This window comes from Sinocyclocheilus grahami, unplaced genomic scaffold (assembly GCF_001515645.1).
Source record: "Sinocyclocheilus grahami isolate Dianchi unplaced genomic scaffold, SAMN03320097.WGS_v1.1 scaffold792.1, whole genome shotgun sequence".
Taxonomy (NCBI): Eukaryota; Metazoa; Chordata; class Actinopteri; order Cypriniformes; family Cyprinidae; genus Sinocyclocheilus; species Sinocyclocheilus grahami.
In genome coordinates, this window is record NW_015505971.1 from 377,661 (window position 1) to 396,864 (window position 19,204).

The 19,204-nt window shown below is 38.4% G+C and overlaps 1 protein-coding gene across 1 annotated transcript in view; it reads left to right on the forward strand.

Moving 5' to 3' along the window:
- iars1 (isoleucyl-tRNA synthetase 1) overlaps nt 1-19,204 on the forward strand; it is a 79,606-nt gene that overhangs the window by 40,818 nt on the left and 19,584 nt on the right. The window contains 7 exon segments of the mRNA XM_016246273.1: nt 2,565-2,709; nt 3,814-3,934; nt 4,049-4,140; nt 5,705-5,782; nt 8,031-8,152; nt 15,302-15,404; nt 18,449-18,736. Of these exon segments, the coding sequence (XP_016101759.1) occupies nt 2,565-2,709; nt 3,814-3,934; nt 4,049-4,140; nt 5,705-5,782; nt 8,031-8,152; nt 15,302-15,404; nt 18,449-18,736 (949 nt within the window).

Below are 19,204 nucleotides of genomic sequence, written 5' to 3' on the forward strand. Positions count from 1 at the left end.
AAAACTAAAATAATGACTTTATTCAACAATTCGTACGTAGAAAACGTATCCGCTAGGGCAGAGTAAAAAATATCGATATCTCGATTTTAATCGATTCTCATTTTTACGGAACGATATCGATTCTTAAATCCCAAGAATCGATTAGTGTAGCCTGTTTTCAGTTAATGGACGGAACATTGAAGAGCACTTCCCATCCAGCATATCGCGATTACACGCTGCTGGTGCTCTCGACCGCTCTGTTTGGGAAACCGCCGTTCAAGAACGTGATTGTCAACGGCCTGGTTCTGGCGAGGTAACGCACACACTTCGGCCTGCACTGACTCTGTCCTCAGGCAGGAAAACAGTACCGCTCTCTGACCTGGAATCTCTGCCAATGTGTGTGTGTGTGTGTGTTGTGTGTGTGCAGCGACGGACAGAAAATGAGCAAGCGTAAGAAGAATTACCCCGACCCCAGCCTGATTGTGCAGAACTACGGTGCCGACGCGCTCCGGTGAGCAAGCTACACATCATACACAAACACAAAACATTCTCCTTCTGCACACTATCTACGAATATTAATCTGCGAGCCATTTGAAATCCCTCTCAAGCACATGTTGTGACATGGGCGTATGGGTAATGAATAATAAATATTTATGTCCATCCATATGGGGCCGTGCACACTAAACGCTCTCACATATGATATGACCATGACTTTTACACCCCTTTAGTTTGGCTTTTGTTTGTTGTGTTAGGGATTGGTGATATATTGAATATGTGCAATATACTGTATACGATATTATTTTGAAATAAAAACGTTTTGAATTTGAAGATCAGGGTACATTTAAATTATTTTGTCTTCTGGGAAACATGTAAGTATATTCTGTAGCTTCTGAAGGGTATAATATTTAGGCAAATCAAGAAAAATGTACTCATCTCCATTCTGTTAATGCATGGTTTTTCCTTCTGGAGCATCAGTGAGCGTCTGATCCTTCTGTTATAGCTGCATACGAGTCCCTCAGTTGTCCTCAGCGTGAAAAGATGCATCTCCAAATCATACAGTCATTGCTGTATAGGGCTCAAATACACAAAAATGCTGGAAAACCAAAGAATTTGTGGGAGCTGAAGGATTTCTCTGAAGAACAGCAGACAGTTTAACTGTTCAGAACAAGCAAGGGACTCATGAGCAACTATCACAAAACAAAAAAAAACTGCTGTGGCTCATTTAGGTAACAACACAGTATTAAAGGGATAGTTCACCCAAAAATTTAAATTCTGTCATTGATATTTTTGATGCATTCTGAGAGCTCTCTGACCCTCCCATAGACAGCAATGTAATTACCACGATCAACATCCAGAAACGTAGCAAGGAGATCGTTAAAATAATCCATGTGACATCAGGGGTTCAACCGTAATTTTACAAAGCTACGAGAATACTTCTTGTACGCAAAGAAAACTAAAATAATGACTTTATTCAACAATTCGTACGTAGAAAACGTATCCGCTAGGGCAGAGTAAAAAATATCGATATCTCGATTTTAATCGATTCTCATTTTTACGGAACGATATCGATTCTTAAATCCCAAGAATCGATTAGTGTAGCCTGTTTTCAGTTAATGGACGGAACATTGAAGAGCACTTCCCATCCAGCATATCGCGATAAGCATTGTGCTTTGGTACTTTAAATACGAAACAAAGTCTCAGAGTTCAAATTCTGTCCATTGTATTGCAGTATTCAAACAATAAATGCCGCTTTGGCGCTGTTTAATGTGAAGTGACAGATCGCTGTAGCGCCTCAGTTCAACAGACGTGAACAGATCATCTCCTCCACATTAATACCAGTTTCAGCACAAAATAAACATGACTAAACATCCGAAGGTAAGTTAAAAGAAAGAGTACAACTTCACAATCCGTATCCTGTCTCATGTAATCGCTCAATCAGTGTTTCAGCCGTGCAAATACGTCAATAATGTCTTGCAAACAGTGTGTCATGCAACGTCACATTTAGAAAAAATGTATTCGGTGACCATAAACTCAGCTAGAAAAATAAACTGTAGAGAGGGGCATTTTGCTGAAAATATGCACCATATAACATATTCATTATCATTTTTGCTGTTCTCCAATGTTTAATTCATGTTTGAATAAATTCATAAATATATGACAGACATCATAAATAACGAATTGAAGTAGAAATATTATATAATTGTAACTTTATTATTTTAAAAACTTCATTAGGTGTAATTTTAGCAGTTGTATAGCCTAAAAATCAGTCAATTTTAACCTTCAATATTATAGTAATGTAGTACCCACTGACTCTCATGTATATTTTACAGCATTAGTTGAGAGATTTGTATGTACTGTACCTGATATATGTCCAAAATAATCGATATTGAATCGAATCGAATTGCAAGCTTGTGAATGGGAATCGGATCGTGAAATTTGTGTCAAAACCCAGCCCTAGTATCCGCGTGGCGCAGCTGACACAGAACAGCATACGTTGTTTATGTTCACTGGATTTCACTCGGCTCGCAGGGCATCGTTACATCCCTACTCTTTCAGCTCTGATTTCATCGTTTCTGTCCCTCCAGACTGTATCTGATCAACTCCCCCGTGGTCCGTGCTGAGAACCTGCGCTTCAAAGAAGAGGGGGTTCGAGACGTGCTCAAAGACGTCCTCCTGCCCTGGTACAACGCCTACCGCTTCCTGGTGCAGAACATCCAGAGACTGCAGAAGGTACCGGCCGGATCTCCTGAAGCACAGAGCCTCTCTGATCCACTGAAGCCATTCAACTGCAAGACTTTGCTCAGTCTGCGCAGAACGTTTAGTTTAGTTCAGTTTTTGTGGCCTCAGCAGCAAACCGCTTGAAATCTGACATTCACAAATTGAAACCACAATCCATATGCCGGTCTGTTTTTTATATATATATATATATTTTTTTTTTAAGTAAAGACAAACGACTTCAAATGAATGCTGTTCTTATGAGCTTTGTTCATCATCAAATCCTGAAACACAAAATGCACCACTGATTCCACACAAAATATTAACTGTTTTCAACATTATAATAATTAGAAATGTTTCTTCAGCAGGAAATCAGCATATTAGAATGATTTCAGTTCGGCTTTGACATCACGGGGGGAAAAAAGATCACATTTTAAAATATATTAGAAGAAAAAAGTTATTTTTAAGTTAATCAAATAAATTCAACCTTGGTAGCATGCGAAGGCGTTTAGTAAAGTTCATAATTTAAAACATAAAATATAAAACCTTTCAATATTTTAACATATCAGAGTAATAAACTTAAAGTAAAGGCTCATAGGGGATCATCGGTCAGAAAGTTTTGGATACCTGATGTAGTTTTACTGACATCCTCTCATGCGTCTTAAGCTCAGCACCTTTTTTTTTGTCCTCTCTTTCTACACACTGACAGCAACTCGGACTTACTTTCCTCTGTGTAAGATGAAAGTGGATGTTTAGACAGAATGTCTTGAGTGCTACTTTCCTAAACATTACTAAGACATTTGTCATTGTCAAGGTCAGGCATGCTGCAGTGCATTTGATATTTGAATCGAATGCAAGCTCAAAGGAGCTTTGACGACTAGAAATGAGAAGATCTTTAGTGAGTAAGAACAAAAATATTCCTTTACCGGGTCACCATTTTAAACTGGCCATGATCATTTTCTTTCTTCCAGACTTCCCCTTGAGAGTCAGTAGAGTAGATGTGTCTAGATGTGCTCAGTGCTTGACATCGGTTTCTCTTCCAGTATGCAGAAATGAAGAAGCACACACACATAACCAGTATGAGCTCGCTCACGTCTATCTGTTCTCTGCTCTCATTAGGAAGAGGCCATCGAGTTCCTGTACAACGAGAGCACAGCCAGCGTGAGCGACAACATCATGGATAAATGGATCCAGTCTTTCACTCAGTCACTCATTCAATTCTTCAGAGATGAGATGGGAGGTGAGCCACCAGCGCTTACTCTCACACCAATCAATGCGTAACTCCTACACTTGAAAAGGTTTGACAACAAGGACAGTCTGAAATAGATCTGTTTTTGTGTGCTTGTGTTTCCAGCCTACAGACTCTATACGGTGGTTCCCAAACTTGTCAAGTTCGTGGATATGCTCACCAACTGGTATGTGCGGACGAACCGCAGGCGGCTGAAGGTGGGCGAGATACGAGTCATACACAGGCCAATCTCACAAAACCTGTCGGAAATATCCTTGTTTCAGATTTCTTTATTAATCAAAAGAAAGAAGGAAGAATATATTTGTTCTAGCCTCTAGTTTTTCTATGGAAACCGCTTTGCTTGTGATCTTTGCTCTAAAAGTGGGCCACACTGAAAACCATTATAAAGGCCGTAAAACACAGAAAGATATCGCATCCCTGAATGTCTTTCATCCATATTGTGCGAAATGCACTTTGAAATTTCTGTTAAATCAATGCTTGGTCCATTTGCAAACAAGAGACAGACAGAAAGAAAGAAACCCATTATCAATGCATAAATTCTTATTAGGGTGCAATGGATAAGAAATGCATGCGAGTTTTCATCTGGTCTGATTTTTTATTATGATAGAAAGAAAATGTTTGCCGGCTTTTTCCTGCTTCGTTTTGTTGGTACATTCACTTGTGGCATCATTCATAAGATCATGTGTTTTATAACAACTTCTGTATTATTCTGCTTTGTTGATGAACGGGGCAACTGTGCAATCTTACAACTGCAATGTTGGTGTATTTAACAAATGTTAATCACCTTTATTGTCACTTGCGGTTTAGATGGACCCATTTTGCACATACGCCACAACAAATCCATTATTCCACAGTTATGCAAAACAGTTTTATGCAGTACTGCAGAAAGTGCTGTAGTGTTTTTGTGGTGTTTTGGGAGAAGAGAATGTCCCATGGGCCCTCTTTAGCTCCATTGTTCACTATTATAGAGAGTAATATGTGTGAGGTTTGGACAAAGCGGTTTGGAAACTATGAGGGGAATATTAGAGAAGGTAAAAAAAGATGTATAAAAATAATTTAACCCCCTTGAAATGAAAGACATTCTGGTGTTGTGAACAAAATTTGATGTAAATTTTATATAAACTTAGGCATTAATAAACCATAATAGAAGGATTTATTAATGCAAATGGTAAAGCTGAGTTAGGCAAATTGACTGTAAACATTTATGTAAAAAATGTGTATAAATAAATATTATACAATAATTTCTTTAATGGGTGATAATAATCACCCAACACATCTCGTTTGAGGCTCATGAGCTCAGCAGGTGCTTAAAAAATGAAAATTTGACATGTTTAGTGAGGTTTTCTCAGATGTTCCAGTACTACAAATTTGCTAATTTGTACTCATTTTGTTAGATCTCATCGTTTCTCATCAGTTTGGCTCGCTCAATTGTTCAAAAAGTTAGGTGTGCCCCAGGTGTTTGTCATAAGCCCGTTTGCATTTTCTAATATTGAGAAGCTGCTTCTCACTGATGAACTCTTTACATTAAATCTGGGTCTTTTCAGTTTATCTTGATCAATCTGTGCATGTTCAGCTCTCATCATAGAGCGTCTCTGTACATTCTGCTGTTAACATGAGTGTAAACACAGAGCTGGACCTGCAGGCTCACACATGATGCGGTGTTGTGACAGTGCGCTGTAGAGGCAGTGTGTTGCGTGCTATGTGCTTGCAGCTGTTAGCCAATCTCTCTCTCTATGTGTGTGTGTGTGTGTGTGTGTTCAGGGTGAGAGTGGTACTGAGGACTGCATGCGAGCCCTGGAGACCCTCTTCAGCGTGCTCTTCTCCATGTGCAGACTGATGGTGAGTCACGCCAGCGCTCGCAGCTCCTACATACTTCAGATGTAGAGAAGAGAAGGAATGTGGTCATTCTCAGTGGAGTGTGATGAAATGATAGAAGTGTAGCAATGCTGGTGGAAGAATTATGGTGCAATGCTAAAATTAAAATCACTAAAACCACTGGTTTGTATACTGGAAAAAATACTTAAATTATATTATCAATATACTAGAAACAGTCCCTAACTTAAAATGCAATTGTAACCTTTTAACGAATTTATTCCCTTAATAGTTCATGTAATTATGCTTGGTAAATGTATCTAGTTTTAAGGATGTTTATTTATTTATCTATCTATTTTTGGAAAACAAGTTAAAATGACAGATTAAGAAGCTGATTTTGCTGTGTAATAGTTGTAGAGCTGATCATCCTTTCATAACTACGAAGGCAGGGCGTCAGTAGAGCTCATTTACTGTGGTAATTAATAACTGACCCAATAGGTAATTGGCAAAATCATTTGATAGATAAGCAGGGTGTGAGACAGCCAATGGCCCATTTTCCTCTTCAGTGATTCTGAGTATTTAATGCTTTAATTAATCTCCATAAATCCTCATTGTTGAGTTATTGCTTAAGCAGGTGATGACAGATGTTCAAGAGTGAAAGGTTTAAGCTATGAGGGGAATATTAGAGAAGGTAAAAAAAGATGTATAAAAATAATTTAACCCCCTTGAAATGAAAGACATTCTGGTGTTGTGAACAAAATTTGATGTAAATTTTATATAAACTTAGGCATTAATAAACCATAATAGAAGGATTTATTAATGCAAATGGTAAAGCTGAGTTAGGCAAATTGACTGTAAACATTTATGTAAAAAATGTGTATAAATAAATATTATACAATAATTTCTTTAATGGGTGATAATAATCACCCAACACATCTCGTTTGAGGCTCATGAGCTCAGCAGGTGCTTAAAAAATGAAAATTTGACATGTTTAGTGAGGTTTTCTCAGATGTTCCAGTACTACAAATTTGCTAATTTGTACTCATTTTGTTAGATCTCATCGTTTCTCATCAGTTTGGCTCGCTCAATTGTTCAAAAAGTTAGGTGTGCCCCAGGTGTTTGTCATAAGCCCGTTTGCATTTTCTAATATTGAGAAGCTGCTTCTCACTGATGAACTCTTTACATTAAATCTGGGTCTTTTCAGTTTATCTTGATCAATCTGTGCATGTTCAGCTCTCATCATAGAGCGTCTCTGTACATTCTGCTGTTAACATGAGTGTAAACACAGAGCTGGACCTGCAGGCTCACACATGATGCGGTGTTGTGACAGTGCGCTGTAGAGGCAGTGTGTTGCGTGCTATGTGCTTGCAGCTGTTAGCCCCTCTCTCTCTCTATGTGTGTGTGTGTGTGTGTGTGTTCAGGGTGAGAGTGGTACTGAGGACTGCATGCGAGCCCTGGAGACCCTCTTCAGCGTGCTCTTCTCCATGTGCAGACTGATGGTGAGTCACGCCAGCGCTCGCAGCTCCTACATACTTCAGATGTAGAGAAGAGAAGGAATGTGGTCATTCTCAGTGGAGTGTGATGAAATGATAGAAGTGTAGCAATGCTGGTGGAAGAATTATGGTGCAATGCTAAAATTAAAATCACTAAAACCACTGGTTTGTATACTGGAAAAAATACTTAAATTATATTATCAATATACTAGAAACAGTCCCTAACTTAAAATGCAATTGTAACCTTTTAACGAATTATTCCCTTAATAGTTCATGTAATTATGCTTGGTAAATGTATCTAGTTTTAAGGATGTTTATTTATCTATCTATTTTTGGAAAACAAGTTAAAATGACAGATTAAGAAGCTGATTTTGCTGTGTAATAGTTGTAGAGCTGATCATCCTTTCATAACTACGAAGGCAGGGCGTCAGTAGAGCTCATTTACTGTGGTAATTAATAACTGACCCAATAGGTAATTGGCAAAATCATTTGATAGATAAGCAGGGTGTGAGACAGCCAATGGCCCATTTTCCTCTTCAGTGATTCTGAGTATTTAATGCTTTAATTAATCTCCATAAATCCTCATTGTTGAGTTATTGCTTAAGCAGGTGATGACAGATGTTCAAGAGTGAAAGGTTTAAGAGGGAGGAAAACCAAAGAAAATCCTGGTTATGAGTTTGATGTCTGTTATTAACCTTGGCTTTGTGTCATGATGGTTACATGAATAGAGTTGTGCTTTCATTGCTGTGTTCCTTCACTAATGGCGTGTTTCTTGGTCTCAGGCTCCCTTCACGCCGTTCATAACGGAGCTGATGTACCAGAACCTGTGTCATCTGATCGACCCGGCGTCAGTGGAGGAGAAGGACACGGCGAGCATTCACTACCTCATGCTGCCGCATGTCAGGTACACAGCATTACTGCCACTGCTCATACAGACACGTCTTTGCTCTTTCTTGTCCTAGCATACACACTGCCATTCAGAAGTTTGGCATCAGTAAGACTGTTAATCTTTTTTTTTTTTTAATGAAGTCTCTTCTGCTCATCAGGGCTGCATAAGAGTTTTCTATTTTATTTTACATTAAACTAATTTATTTCTGTGATCAAAGCTACATTTTCAGCATCATTACTCAAGTCTAAAGTGTCACATGATACTTCAGAAATCATTCTAATATGTGTCCCTGCAGCACAAAAGCAGTGTTAAGTCGCTGGGGGATATTTGTAGCAATAGCCAACAATACATTGTATGGGTCACAATTATACATTTCTCTTTTATGCCAAAAATCATTAGGATATTAAGTAAAGATCATGTTCCATGAAGATATTTTGTACATTTCCTACCGTAAATATATCAAACCTTAATGTTTGATTAGTAAGATGCATTGCTGAGAACTTCATTTGAACAACTTTAAAGATGATTTTCTCAATATTTCGATTTTTTTGCACGCTCAGATTCCAGATTTTCAAAGAGTTGTATCTCAGCCAAATATTGTCCGATCCTAACAAACCATACATCAATGGAAAGCTATTTATTCAGCTTTCAGATGATGCATAAATCTCAATTTCGAAAAATGTATCCTTATGACTGGTTTTGTGCTCCAGGGTCACGTATGCTGATTTATTATCAATGTTGAAAAAGTTTTTAAATCAATTTGACAAATTAGGTCAAAAGTAATATAAAAGAAACCAAAAAAATAATCAGATTATATTACTGAAAACGCGAGTGTGAATTCAGCAATTTTTATTTGGTTGTATAAAAAGTTGAAAAGAACAGCATTTATTCAAAATGGAAATATTTTAGGACAATATAAGTCTTTACTGTCACTTTTCATCAATTAAGCACATCCTTGCTGAATAAAAGCTTTAATTTCTTTGAAAACAAAAAAAAGAAAGAACCGGTAAAGAAATTTACCGACCCCACACTATTGAACAGTAGTGTATATTGTTAGAAAATATTTCTATTTTGAATAAATGCTGTTCTTTTCAACTTCTTATTCATCAAGGATAATCATCCCAAACTTGAATGGCAGTGTATATAAAACGGCTGTACACTGTATATCCTGCAATCGTTCACAGCCATTAACAAACACCTAGTGTTTCACAATAAATAGAACAACACCTTCTGCTCAGTTAAACTAATACAATTCTAGTGTTTTTAAAACTCTTTCTTGAAACCTCATTTATTGTCATTTTAAAACTTATAGTAGAATTTAAAACTATATATATATATATAGTAAAAACGTAATTTAAAAGCAAGTTAAATGAAGTGAGATGATGAAACGAGCTGATATTATAGAGAGGAACTCTGGAAACGAGTTTGAGTTGAACTTTGTAAGCAGAATGTTTCCATCAGTAGTTGGATGGAAGGAAACAGATCGATATGCTGGAGAAACTCTCCATCAGACGACTGATGAAGCAGATTAAACTCCATCAGATGCAAAGCTCAGTGTGATTCCACACAACCACTGATGCCTTCAGAGACGGTCTGATGGAAGAAAACTGTTTTTCCTTATTCCATGAACTTCAGGTGTCCTGCGGCTCTTAAAGAAGAGCGTTTGTGGTTTTATTAGCCGGGTTTACATCCAAAGTTGCGAATTTAACTTGTGTGCAAAACCGGAATATCACATAAATCATTTGCGTTTCCATCCAACAAGTCGAAGAGAACAAAATCGTCACTTCCTGATAAACTGGCACTATAAATCACTAAGAAACGTAAGAGAATATAACAATTTTCATATATAATAAATGACTTGCGCCTCAGAGCGAGCAGACGAAACACAATGAATGCGGTCAATGCTTTCGGAGGCGGATGCTGCTGTTTGGGAACGCAGTCGTGTGAGACAATTATACAGATATGCTTTGATGACAGACTTTTCTCGTGCATTTCTGAATGACCATAACAACATTTCAGATGCTGTGGAGTGAGATCGGTCCGCTGGTTAGTCAGGTTTTGCCGTCCCGTAGCGCAAAGTCACATGCCTTTTTTGATGCGCTTGGAGGAATTTATTCGCAAAATGTGTTTCCATCTCCCATTATTTTCGCACAAGTCAAAAACCACCTCAAGCGAGCGTAAAAAAACTTAAGGGATTTTTATTCGAAATTTGGCGTTTCCATCACTCGCGCATTAAAATAGGGTGATGGAAGCATAGCTATCGTGTCCGGTCCGATGTCGAGAGTGAAGTCAGGACGGTCCTTGTGTGTCCTTGTGTGCTGCTGACATGATTTAGCGTGTCCTTTAATGTCCGGCTGTAAACACATTTCCCACAGTACCTCTGTTGAGCTGGACTCTGGTTTGAGCAGTAAAACGCGCCGAAAGTCCTTCAACCTTCAGTCCGTCTCTGCTGCTTTTATTAATTCACGTAGTGTCCTGTGTTACTGTGCTCTGTGTGTATTAATGTTTCTCTCAGAGGTGACCTGCTGTCAGAGACGAGGACAAACTCCTCATTTACTGATTGAACATCTTCCTAATATTTCAATGAGCTGCATTTCACTGAACACTGTAACCGAGAAACAGTCCACAGACGGAGGTCTTTCCAGTCAACTTGATGCAAAGCTCGTAGTGTACTGAGGATGTTCTGTATACAGTGATTAGATTGCTTACAAAACTGTAGGGCCTTACTGAATTCATATTCACGTTTTAGGTAATATGTGACCCTGCAGCACAAACGCAGTGTTGAGTCGCTGGGGGATATTTGTAGCAATAGCCAACAATACATTGTATGGGTCACAATTATACATTTCTCTTTTATGCTAAAAATCATTTGGATATTAAGTAAAGATCATGTTCCATGAAGATATTTTGTACATTTCTCTACTGTAAATATATCAAAACTTAATTTTTAATTAGTAATATGCATTACTGGACAACTTTAAAGATGATTTTCTCAATATTTCGATTTTTTTGCACCCTCAGATTCCAGATTTTCAAATAGTTGTATTTCAGCCAAATATTGTCCGATCCTAACAAACCATACACCAATGGAAAGATCATTTATTCAGCTTTCAGATGATGTATTAATGTCAATTTTAAAAAATTGACCCTTATGACTGGTTTTGTGGTCCAGGGTCACATATAATCTGATTACTTTTTTGGTTTCTTTCATATTACTTTTGACCAAATTTGTCACATTGATTTGAATAGGATAACATTTGACCGTATTGATATAAAAATACAAATAGAAATATTTAGCAACAACTTGAAGTACATTAAGCATGACATTACATCAGTGTTTCCAAAATGGGTTTGTAAGTTTATAAAGTTCATAATTAAGTCATAAAAACATAAAACTTTCCAAACAAATGAAAGTAGTAGAATTTCTAAAACTGAAAAATTTAAAGGATAGAAAAGGTTGATTAGGGAAAATCAAGGAATTATGAACGGTTTACTCTCATTGTGTGAACAAAATGGAATAATCACGGAAATCAATGTAATAGTAGCTGTAATCTGATTATACGTATTTTAAAACCGTGTCATTACAAGAACTTTTTATTATTGTTTTATCTGTTTATGTTATTCAGATTACATATTAGTTATTACCCAGCACTAAATATGTGTAGTTTATGGTGTTTTTAACAAGAAGTCAGAATCAGGGCTTAAAGTTCTCCGGCACCGTGCCGGATCTCCGGCGTGCGCCGTTTGGCTGCGGGAAAATAAGATAGTCGTCCTACATTTAAAAACACTTGTTGATATCACGTTCGAGTTCATTGGTTCGCCTACCAATGTATGAGAGGAACACAGCTTTCACTCTCAGCCAAACTAACATTACTAGCCAATCAGAAGTCTTTGCACTTATAAACAGGAGACGCGCATAATAGTATCCAATTGCAGAGTCGCAGCTGATGAATAGAAAAGAAGCCTTGGTCTCGAGCGCGACACGTTGAAAATTTAAAATAAAGGCATATTACATTATGTATTTAACAGTGTTGTTCAATAAAACCATTTACTTGGTTTTGATACTTTATTTGAGGCCAATTAGTATTGCCTCATCGTTACTTTATATATAAACAGTCATATTAAAGCCTGCTTTGCCACTTAGTTCTATTTGTATTACTAAAAAAACATCAGATTACTCATTTGTCGAAATAATCAGTAGATTACTTGATTAGCAAAATAATCATTAGTTAAGCCCTAGATTAGTTAAAACATTTCAAAATACAACTGCACTGGTTTACTTTTTGTGATTAAAAGACAAATATTTTGTCATTAGAACATTTCTTAAAGTATTAAAACATTGTCTCGTTCTAGTGAACCAAGTATCTGCATTTTGTCTCGCCTCGTGAGCTAAGTTTATCATCACACCCCTAGTGTCTATGAGCGTGATATAGCTCATGATTTTCCAAGTGTATGATATAGCTTTCATTCTTCAGGTCAATCATATATTCATTAAAAAAAATCAGTTTGAATAAGGAAAGCGATAACTTTGGCGTAGTATCCTTTCAAATGTTAAAGTTGCCACAGTCATTGCATTCTTTGCATGTGCCGCACTTTATTTGTACCATTTTTTAAATTCGTTTATTTATTATAATTTGAAAGATAATAACAACATTGATAAGTGAGATCTGATTTTAGTCCTTGAAAACCAAAAAAGTAGTGCAAGTCCTGGAATTTTATTTTGCAGTATCTGTACGAACCCTGTTTAAGTTACCAGTTCTTGGACCATTTTAATGTTTTTGTTGTTGTTAATTGAACTGAACTGTAGTTTTGTGTAGTAAACTGTCTTTTTGTATATTTCCTATTTTATATTCATTTTCTAGTATTTAATTTACCATTATTTCTTTTGAACAAAGCAATTTCAGAAATGTCATGTTTTAGATTGTAGGTCATCTTGTACCCTGTCAAGGACAAAGCTAACCAGCAAAACTTGATATCAAAAGCATCCTAAATGTTTGCACCATACTGTAATGAGTCAACATTCTTGGTATTGCTGTTTCAAATATCCCTCCATAATCTGTAGTCTGAGCCTGTCAAGGGCTAATGGCAATGACCGATACGTTACTAGTTAGTTTCAAGGAAAATCATTTTCTTTTTTTGTTTGCCAAATAACTCTGTGTATGTGTCGGCCCCCGCAACCCCCGGAAAAAAGTTCAGGCTCTTTATTTTTCTTCTTGCTTTAACCCCTGCAGAAAAGTCAAACCAAAATGGAGAAATCAGAAAAAACATAAACTATGGATGAGTTTGTCCAATGAGTTTTCAGTACATCTAAAATAAACTACACTAAAACTAAATAAAAATAGTAAAAAAAAAATATAAATAACCACAAATTGAAAAACAAATATAAATGTATACATGTAAAATATAGAAAGCATATGGTTTAATTTGACTCTGTAAAGTAGGACTAATTAGCTTTTGGATTACTGCTAGTTGGTCAGACTAATTATCTCTTAACATAGTGGCTGTGTTTATGTAACTGGGTCACTCCAGCCCAAAAATAGAGTGAGACACCTGAATTATGAATGCTAAACTGAACAGAGATGAATGTGTATTCAGTGAGATCAGTGAACACAGCAATCAGTGACAGAAACTCTCGCAGAACATTCACTGTGTGACCTTCAGTGGCCTTTAACTCAAGCTAACTATTTATTTTATTAATGACTGTGTGAAGTCTTGCTCTGAATTTAGGGTCAAGCGTGAAGTAGGCTTGCCGTGATAGACGGTGCTGACGGTGATACCGGTGTTAAGCCGCAGCACCGGTTACGTCACTTGCCCACCGACCCCCGTCGTTTTGATTTTTTATAGTAATACAAATCCTTTAGTTCAGTAAAAGAACAGACACTACAATTAAAAACTGAACGTGGCTCACAGATTAGATTTCATTTATCACGTGAGGAGAGTGAGGCGAGACAGACGAGACGAGTGAGGCGAGACAGACGAGACGAGTGAGGCGAGACAGACGAGACGAGTGAGGCGAGACAGACGAGACGAGGGAGGCGAGACAGACGAGACGAGGGAGGCGAGACAGACGAGACGAGGGAGGCGAGACAGACGAGACGAGTGGGGCGAGACAGACGAGACGAGTGGGGCGAGACAGACGAGACGAGTGGGGCGAGACAGACGAGACGTGTGGGGCGAGACAGACGAGACGAGAGGGGCGAGACAGGCGAGAAGAGCGAGGCGAGACAGACGAGACGAGTGAGGCGAGACAGACGAGACGAGAGGGGCAAGACAGGCGAGAAGAGTGAGGCGAGACAGGCGAGACGAGCGAGGCGAGACAGACGAGACGATCGCGGATGATTTAGTTTCGAAACGAAGTGCAAAAGCGCCTGTTTGGCAATATTTTGGATTTTGAAAAGCCTGTTGACTTTTGCCGTTTATATAAGGTGATTTTGGAAGTTTTTTTAAACATTCGTTTCTTATTTAATTCGTTCCACATTGTTTGCTGATTTTTACTTTATTTAAACTTTGTGTCATTTATTTATTTTATTTGACATCAAGGTGTATGCCGTGCCTCCAAGCTTTCTTACTCGTTTAAACGTTCTACGTTTCTTATTTATTTGGTTATATATTATACATGTATACTTATTTCCAGTTTTTGTATAGACCTGTTTAAACTTTATGCAAGTAATTTGTTATTTTATATTAGGCATAGCCTGCCCTATAGCTAAAGTGAGTTTGACGTTGTAATTTTGTTGCATTCAAGCAATTGACGCCGACCTGCCGCTAATTCGAAAGTGAAAGTAAAATGCGCACGGCGCTTTTAAGCTATTTAAAAGCGAAGGAAATCGAGGAAAAGAGGGAAAATTCAAACGAACTAAAAACTAACAATTGCTTTATGCCGAATTGCCGCTATTTGAAAGTGAAAATAAAATGCGCACGCCGCTTTTACAAGCTATTTAAAAGTGAAGGAAAGCGAGGAAAAGAGGGTACGCCCCGCCCCCGCGGTGATACCGGTATTACCGGTGTTGTCACACGTCTATTAACCGGTGGGAAAATTTCCTCACCGTCACAACCCTAGTGTGAAGCGCTCCTTATTATGAGCCACTTGATTGGCTGTGGTTGTTTTGTTGTGTCCCAGCTCTTCCACAGCATGACATGAGTGTGTGTGTGTGTGTGTGTCAGGGAGTCTCTGATAGACAAGCGCATCGAGAGCGCTGTATCTCAGATGCAGTCGGTCATCGAGCTGGGCCGTGTGATCCGAGACCGGAAGACCCTGCCTGTCAAGGTGAGAGAGCATCGTGACGCTGCAGCAGTACAGCTTTGGTTGGAGAGCTGCTGACTGTATACAAGCATCTGCTAAATATCTAAATGTAAATATATATATATATATATATATATATATATATATAAAACATTAAAGTTTTTAAATATACTTATATATTGCAATAATTTCACATTCAGTCTTCAAATTAATGTAGAAATAACATAAATACAGTGTATTTTTAATATTTGTTTAGTGGCATCTTTTTTTATGACCGAAAGCCAGTATCACTGATACCAGTACTGCTGATGTCTGTAGGAAATTGTTTCTTCCCTTATGTTTAACCATTGACTATATGTAATGTTTACATTTACATTTAACATTACAGTGTAATTGAGAGCTATCAATTTTAACATTTATTAGACTTTAAAAAAGATCAACTTCTAATTTAAGTGAATTTAAATCAGTCTTAATTCTGGTTAAACCTACAGTTTTCTACAAATCACGTTCAGATAGGTTTATTTTAAAGATATCCAAATGAACTTAGCTTTAATCCAGTTATAACTAGTTAAGATTTGATTATACATCACTAAGAGGGCATAATTCTGTTTGTGACTAGTAGGTTCAACTTTGACTTGTCAAAGTAAAGTCACTGATATCTGTAAATTAATTTTTAAGTGCGAGTGAGTGAGTGTGTGTGTGTGTGTGTGTGTGTGAGAGAGAGAGAGAGAGAGAGTGTGAGTGTGAGAGAGAGTGTGAGTGTGAGAGAGTGTGTGAGTGTGAGAGAGAGAGAGAGAGAGAGAGAGTGTGTGTGCGTGTGAGTGTGAGAGAGCATGTGAGTGTGAGTGTGTGTGAGAGAGAGAGAGAAGAGAGAGAGAGAGAGAAAGTGTGAGTGTGAGAGAGTGTGTGAGTGTGAGAGAGAGAGAGAGAGAGAGAGAGAGAGAGAGAGAGAGAGAGAGAGAGAGAGAGAGAGAGAGAGAGAGAGAGAGAGAGAGAGAGAGAGAGAGAGAGAGAGAGAGAGAGAGAGAGAGAGAGAGAGAGAGAGAGAGAGAGAGAGAGAGAGAGAGAGAGAGAGAGAGAGAGAGAGAGAGAGAGAGAGAGAGAGAGAGAGAGAGAGAGAGAGAGAGAGAGAGAGAGAGAGAGAGAGAGAGAGAGAGAGAGAGAGAGAGAGAGAGAGAGAGAGAGAGAGAGAGAGAGAGAGAGAGAGAGAGAGAGAGAGAGAGAGAGAGAGAGAGAGAGAGAGAGAGAGAGAGAGAGAGAGAGAGAGAGAGAGAGAGAGAGAGAGAGAGAGAGAGAGAGAGAGAGAGAGAGAGAGAGAGAGAGAGAGAGAGAGAGAGAGAGAGAGAGAGAGAGAGAGAGAGAGAGAGAGAGAGAGAGAGAGAGAGAGAGAGAGAGAGAGAGAGAGAGAGAGAGAGAGAGAGAGAGAGAGAGAGAGAGAGAGAGAGAGAGAGAGAGAGAGAGAGAGAGAGAGAGAGAGAGAGAGAGAGAGAGAGAGAGAGAGAGAGAGAGAGAGAGAGAGAGAGAGAGAGAGAGAGAGAGAGAGAGAGAGAGAGAGAGAGAGAGAGAGAGAGAGAGAGAGAGAGAGAGAGAGAGAGAGAGAGAGAGAGAGAGAGAGAGAGAGAGAGAGAGAGAGAGAGAGAGAGAGAGAGAGAGAGAGAGAGAGAGAGAGAGAGAGAGAGAGAGAGAGAGAGAGAGAGAGAGAGAGAGAGAGAGAGAGAGAGAGAGAGAGAGAGAGAGAGAGAGAGAGTGTGTGTGTGTGTGCGTGAGAGAGAGAGCAGACACTCAACCTGCGTCCTTCATCTCCAGCCCCTGCCGCAATGGTTTATGGGTGGGCTGGGCCTCCGAGCTAAAATTAGCCACTCTGTCTCCGTGTCTGCCGCGCTCGATTGTTAAACCCCTCTGTGGAGAAAGCATTGGGCGTCACACGCCTGCCATTGATCAGAGTGCCGGCGTTCACCACGACCCGCTCCACTCACAAATATATTCATGAGGGAGACTCTGTGACTCGTGATGAACATACGAGCGTCGCTGTGGAGGCACAATCTGAGCTGGTTTTTATTCTGCTCTCCCAGTGTGAGAAACACAGCAGACGCTGCCGTCACCTGATGTAATGAACAGCCTCCACTGTAATACACTGAACACGAACCCTCGCTCAAGCCTCTCGCTTTAAATGAACAGTTCACACACAAACCTAAAACGCCCTCACCCTCGGGCCATCCAAGATTAGGTTGAGTTAGTTTCTTCATCTGATTTGGAGAAATGCAGCATCCCTTCACTTGCTCATCAGTGAATGCTGGGTAGTTACTGATTGCATGTAATCTAGATTACATAATCAGATTCCAAAAATTAACTTGTGATTAGATTATTTGTGACCCTGGAGCACAAAAGCAGTGTTAAGGCGCTGGGGGATATTTGTAGCAATAGCCAACAATACATTGTATGGGTCAAAATTATCCAGTTTTCTTTTATGCCAAAAATCATTAGGATATTAAGTAAAGATCATGTTCCATGAAGATATTTAGTACATTTCCTACCGTAAATATATCAAAACTTAATGTTTTATTAGTAGTATGCATTGCTAAGAACTTCATTTGAACAACTTTAAAGATGATTTTCTCAATATTTAGATTTTTTTGCACCCTCAGATTCCAGATTTTCAAATAGTTGTATCTCAGCCAAATATTGTCCGATCCTAACAAACCATACATCAATGGAAAGATTATTTATTCAGCTTTCAGATGATGTATAAATCTGAATTTCGAAAAATGTATCCTTATGACTGGTTTTGTGGTCCAGGGACACATATTACATTTTAAAATACTCGTAATCAGACTATGGTTACTTTTTTATTGGTTACGTTATTACATGTTATTCACACAACAGCAATAAGTTACTCACAATCTTTTATCTTTTTCCTTTCTAAAATAACCTAGCACTTGTATACATTCAGTTCCAGTTACATACAGGTCACTGCACTGATTCAATGATTAAATGTCATTTTTCTAGCACTGACATGATTTACATCTTGTGTCATTCACAGAGTCGTATGATTCTTTTTTTCCCATCAGGAGCTGAATGTCCGCCAGCTCACTCTGTCCACCGACAAGGACAAATACGGCATTCGTCTGCGAGCTGAGCCGGATCACATGGTGCTGGGCAAACGGCTGAAAGGGGCATTTAAATCTGTGACTGCATCCATCAAAGAGCTGAAGAGTGACGAGTTGGAGATCTTCCAGAGGACAGGCATGTACCGCATCACACAAAACCATCGCTCTGTCATCGTTTACTCCCCTCGTGCCGCTCAGTTCGTTCTCCTGCCGAACACACAAGGAGAGTTACTGGAAACCGTGATGAAGGTGAATGAGGACTGGGGCTGTCGAGATACAGAAAGGCCAAAAAAGTTCACTCTGAAGTCATACTTCGGCTTGTCAGGGTTTTCCTCGATGTGCAGCTTGTGAACATGCCAAAGAAAGTGTTTGGTGTCTAGTGAGGATTCTAGAGTATTGAGAATTATCATAGAAAATAATGAGAATTACAAACAAGCCCGAATATTTTTAAGGGATATCACTATCTTTCTTCCTTGTTTTATTTTTAACAGCAAACCTTGATTCTGCAGCATTTTGTTTGTCAAAAAAATAAAAGAATTAAGTTTTTGTTTGATTAAAAATTAAAAGATTAATTAAATTGTAGATGTTTTTATGCATTCGTTTTAATTTCCAGTGTTTATGAAAATATACTTGCATTAAATCATAAATCTAGAGAAATTAAAACAGACAAGACAGAATATAATTTTTATATAAAAAAAAAACTTTTTTTTTTTTTTT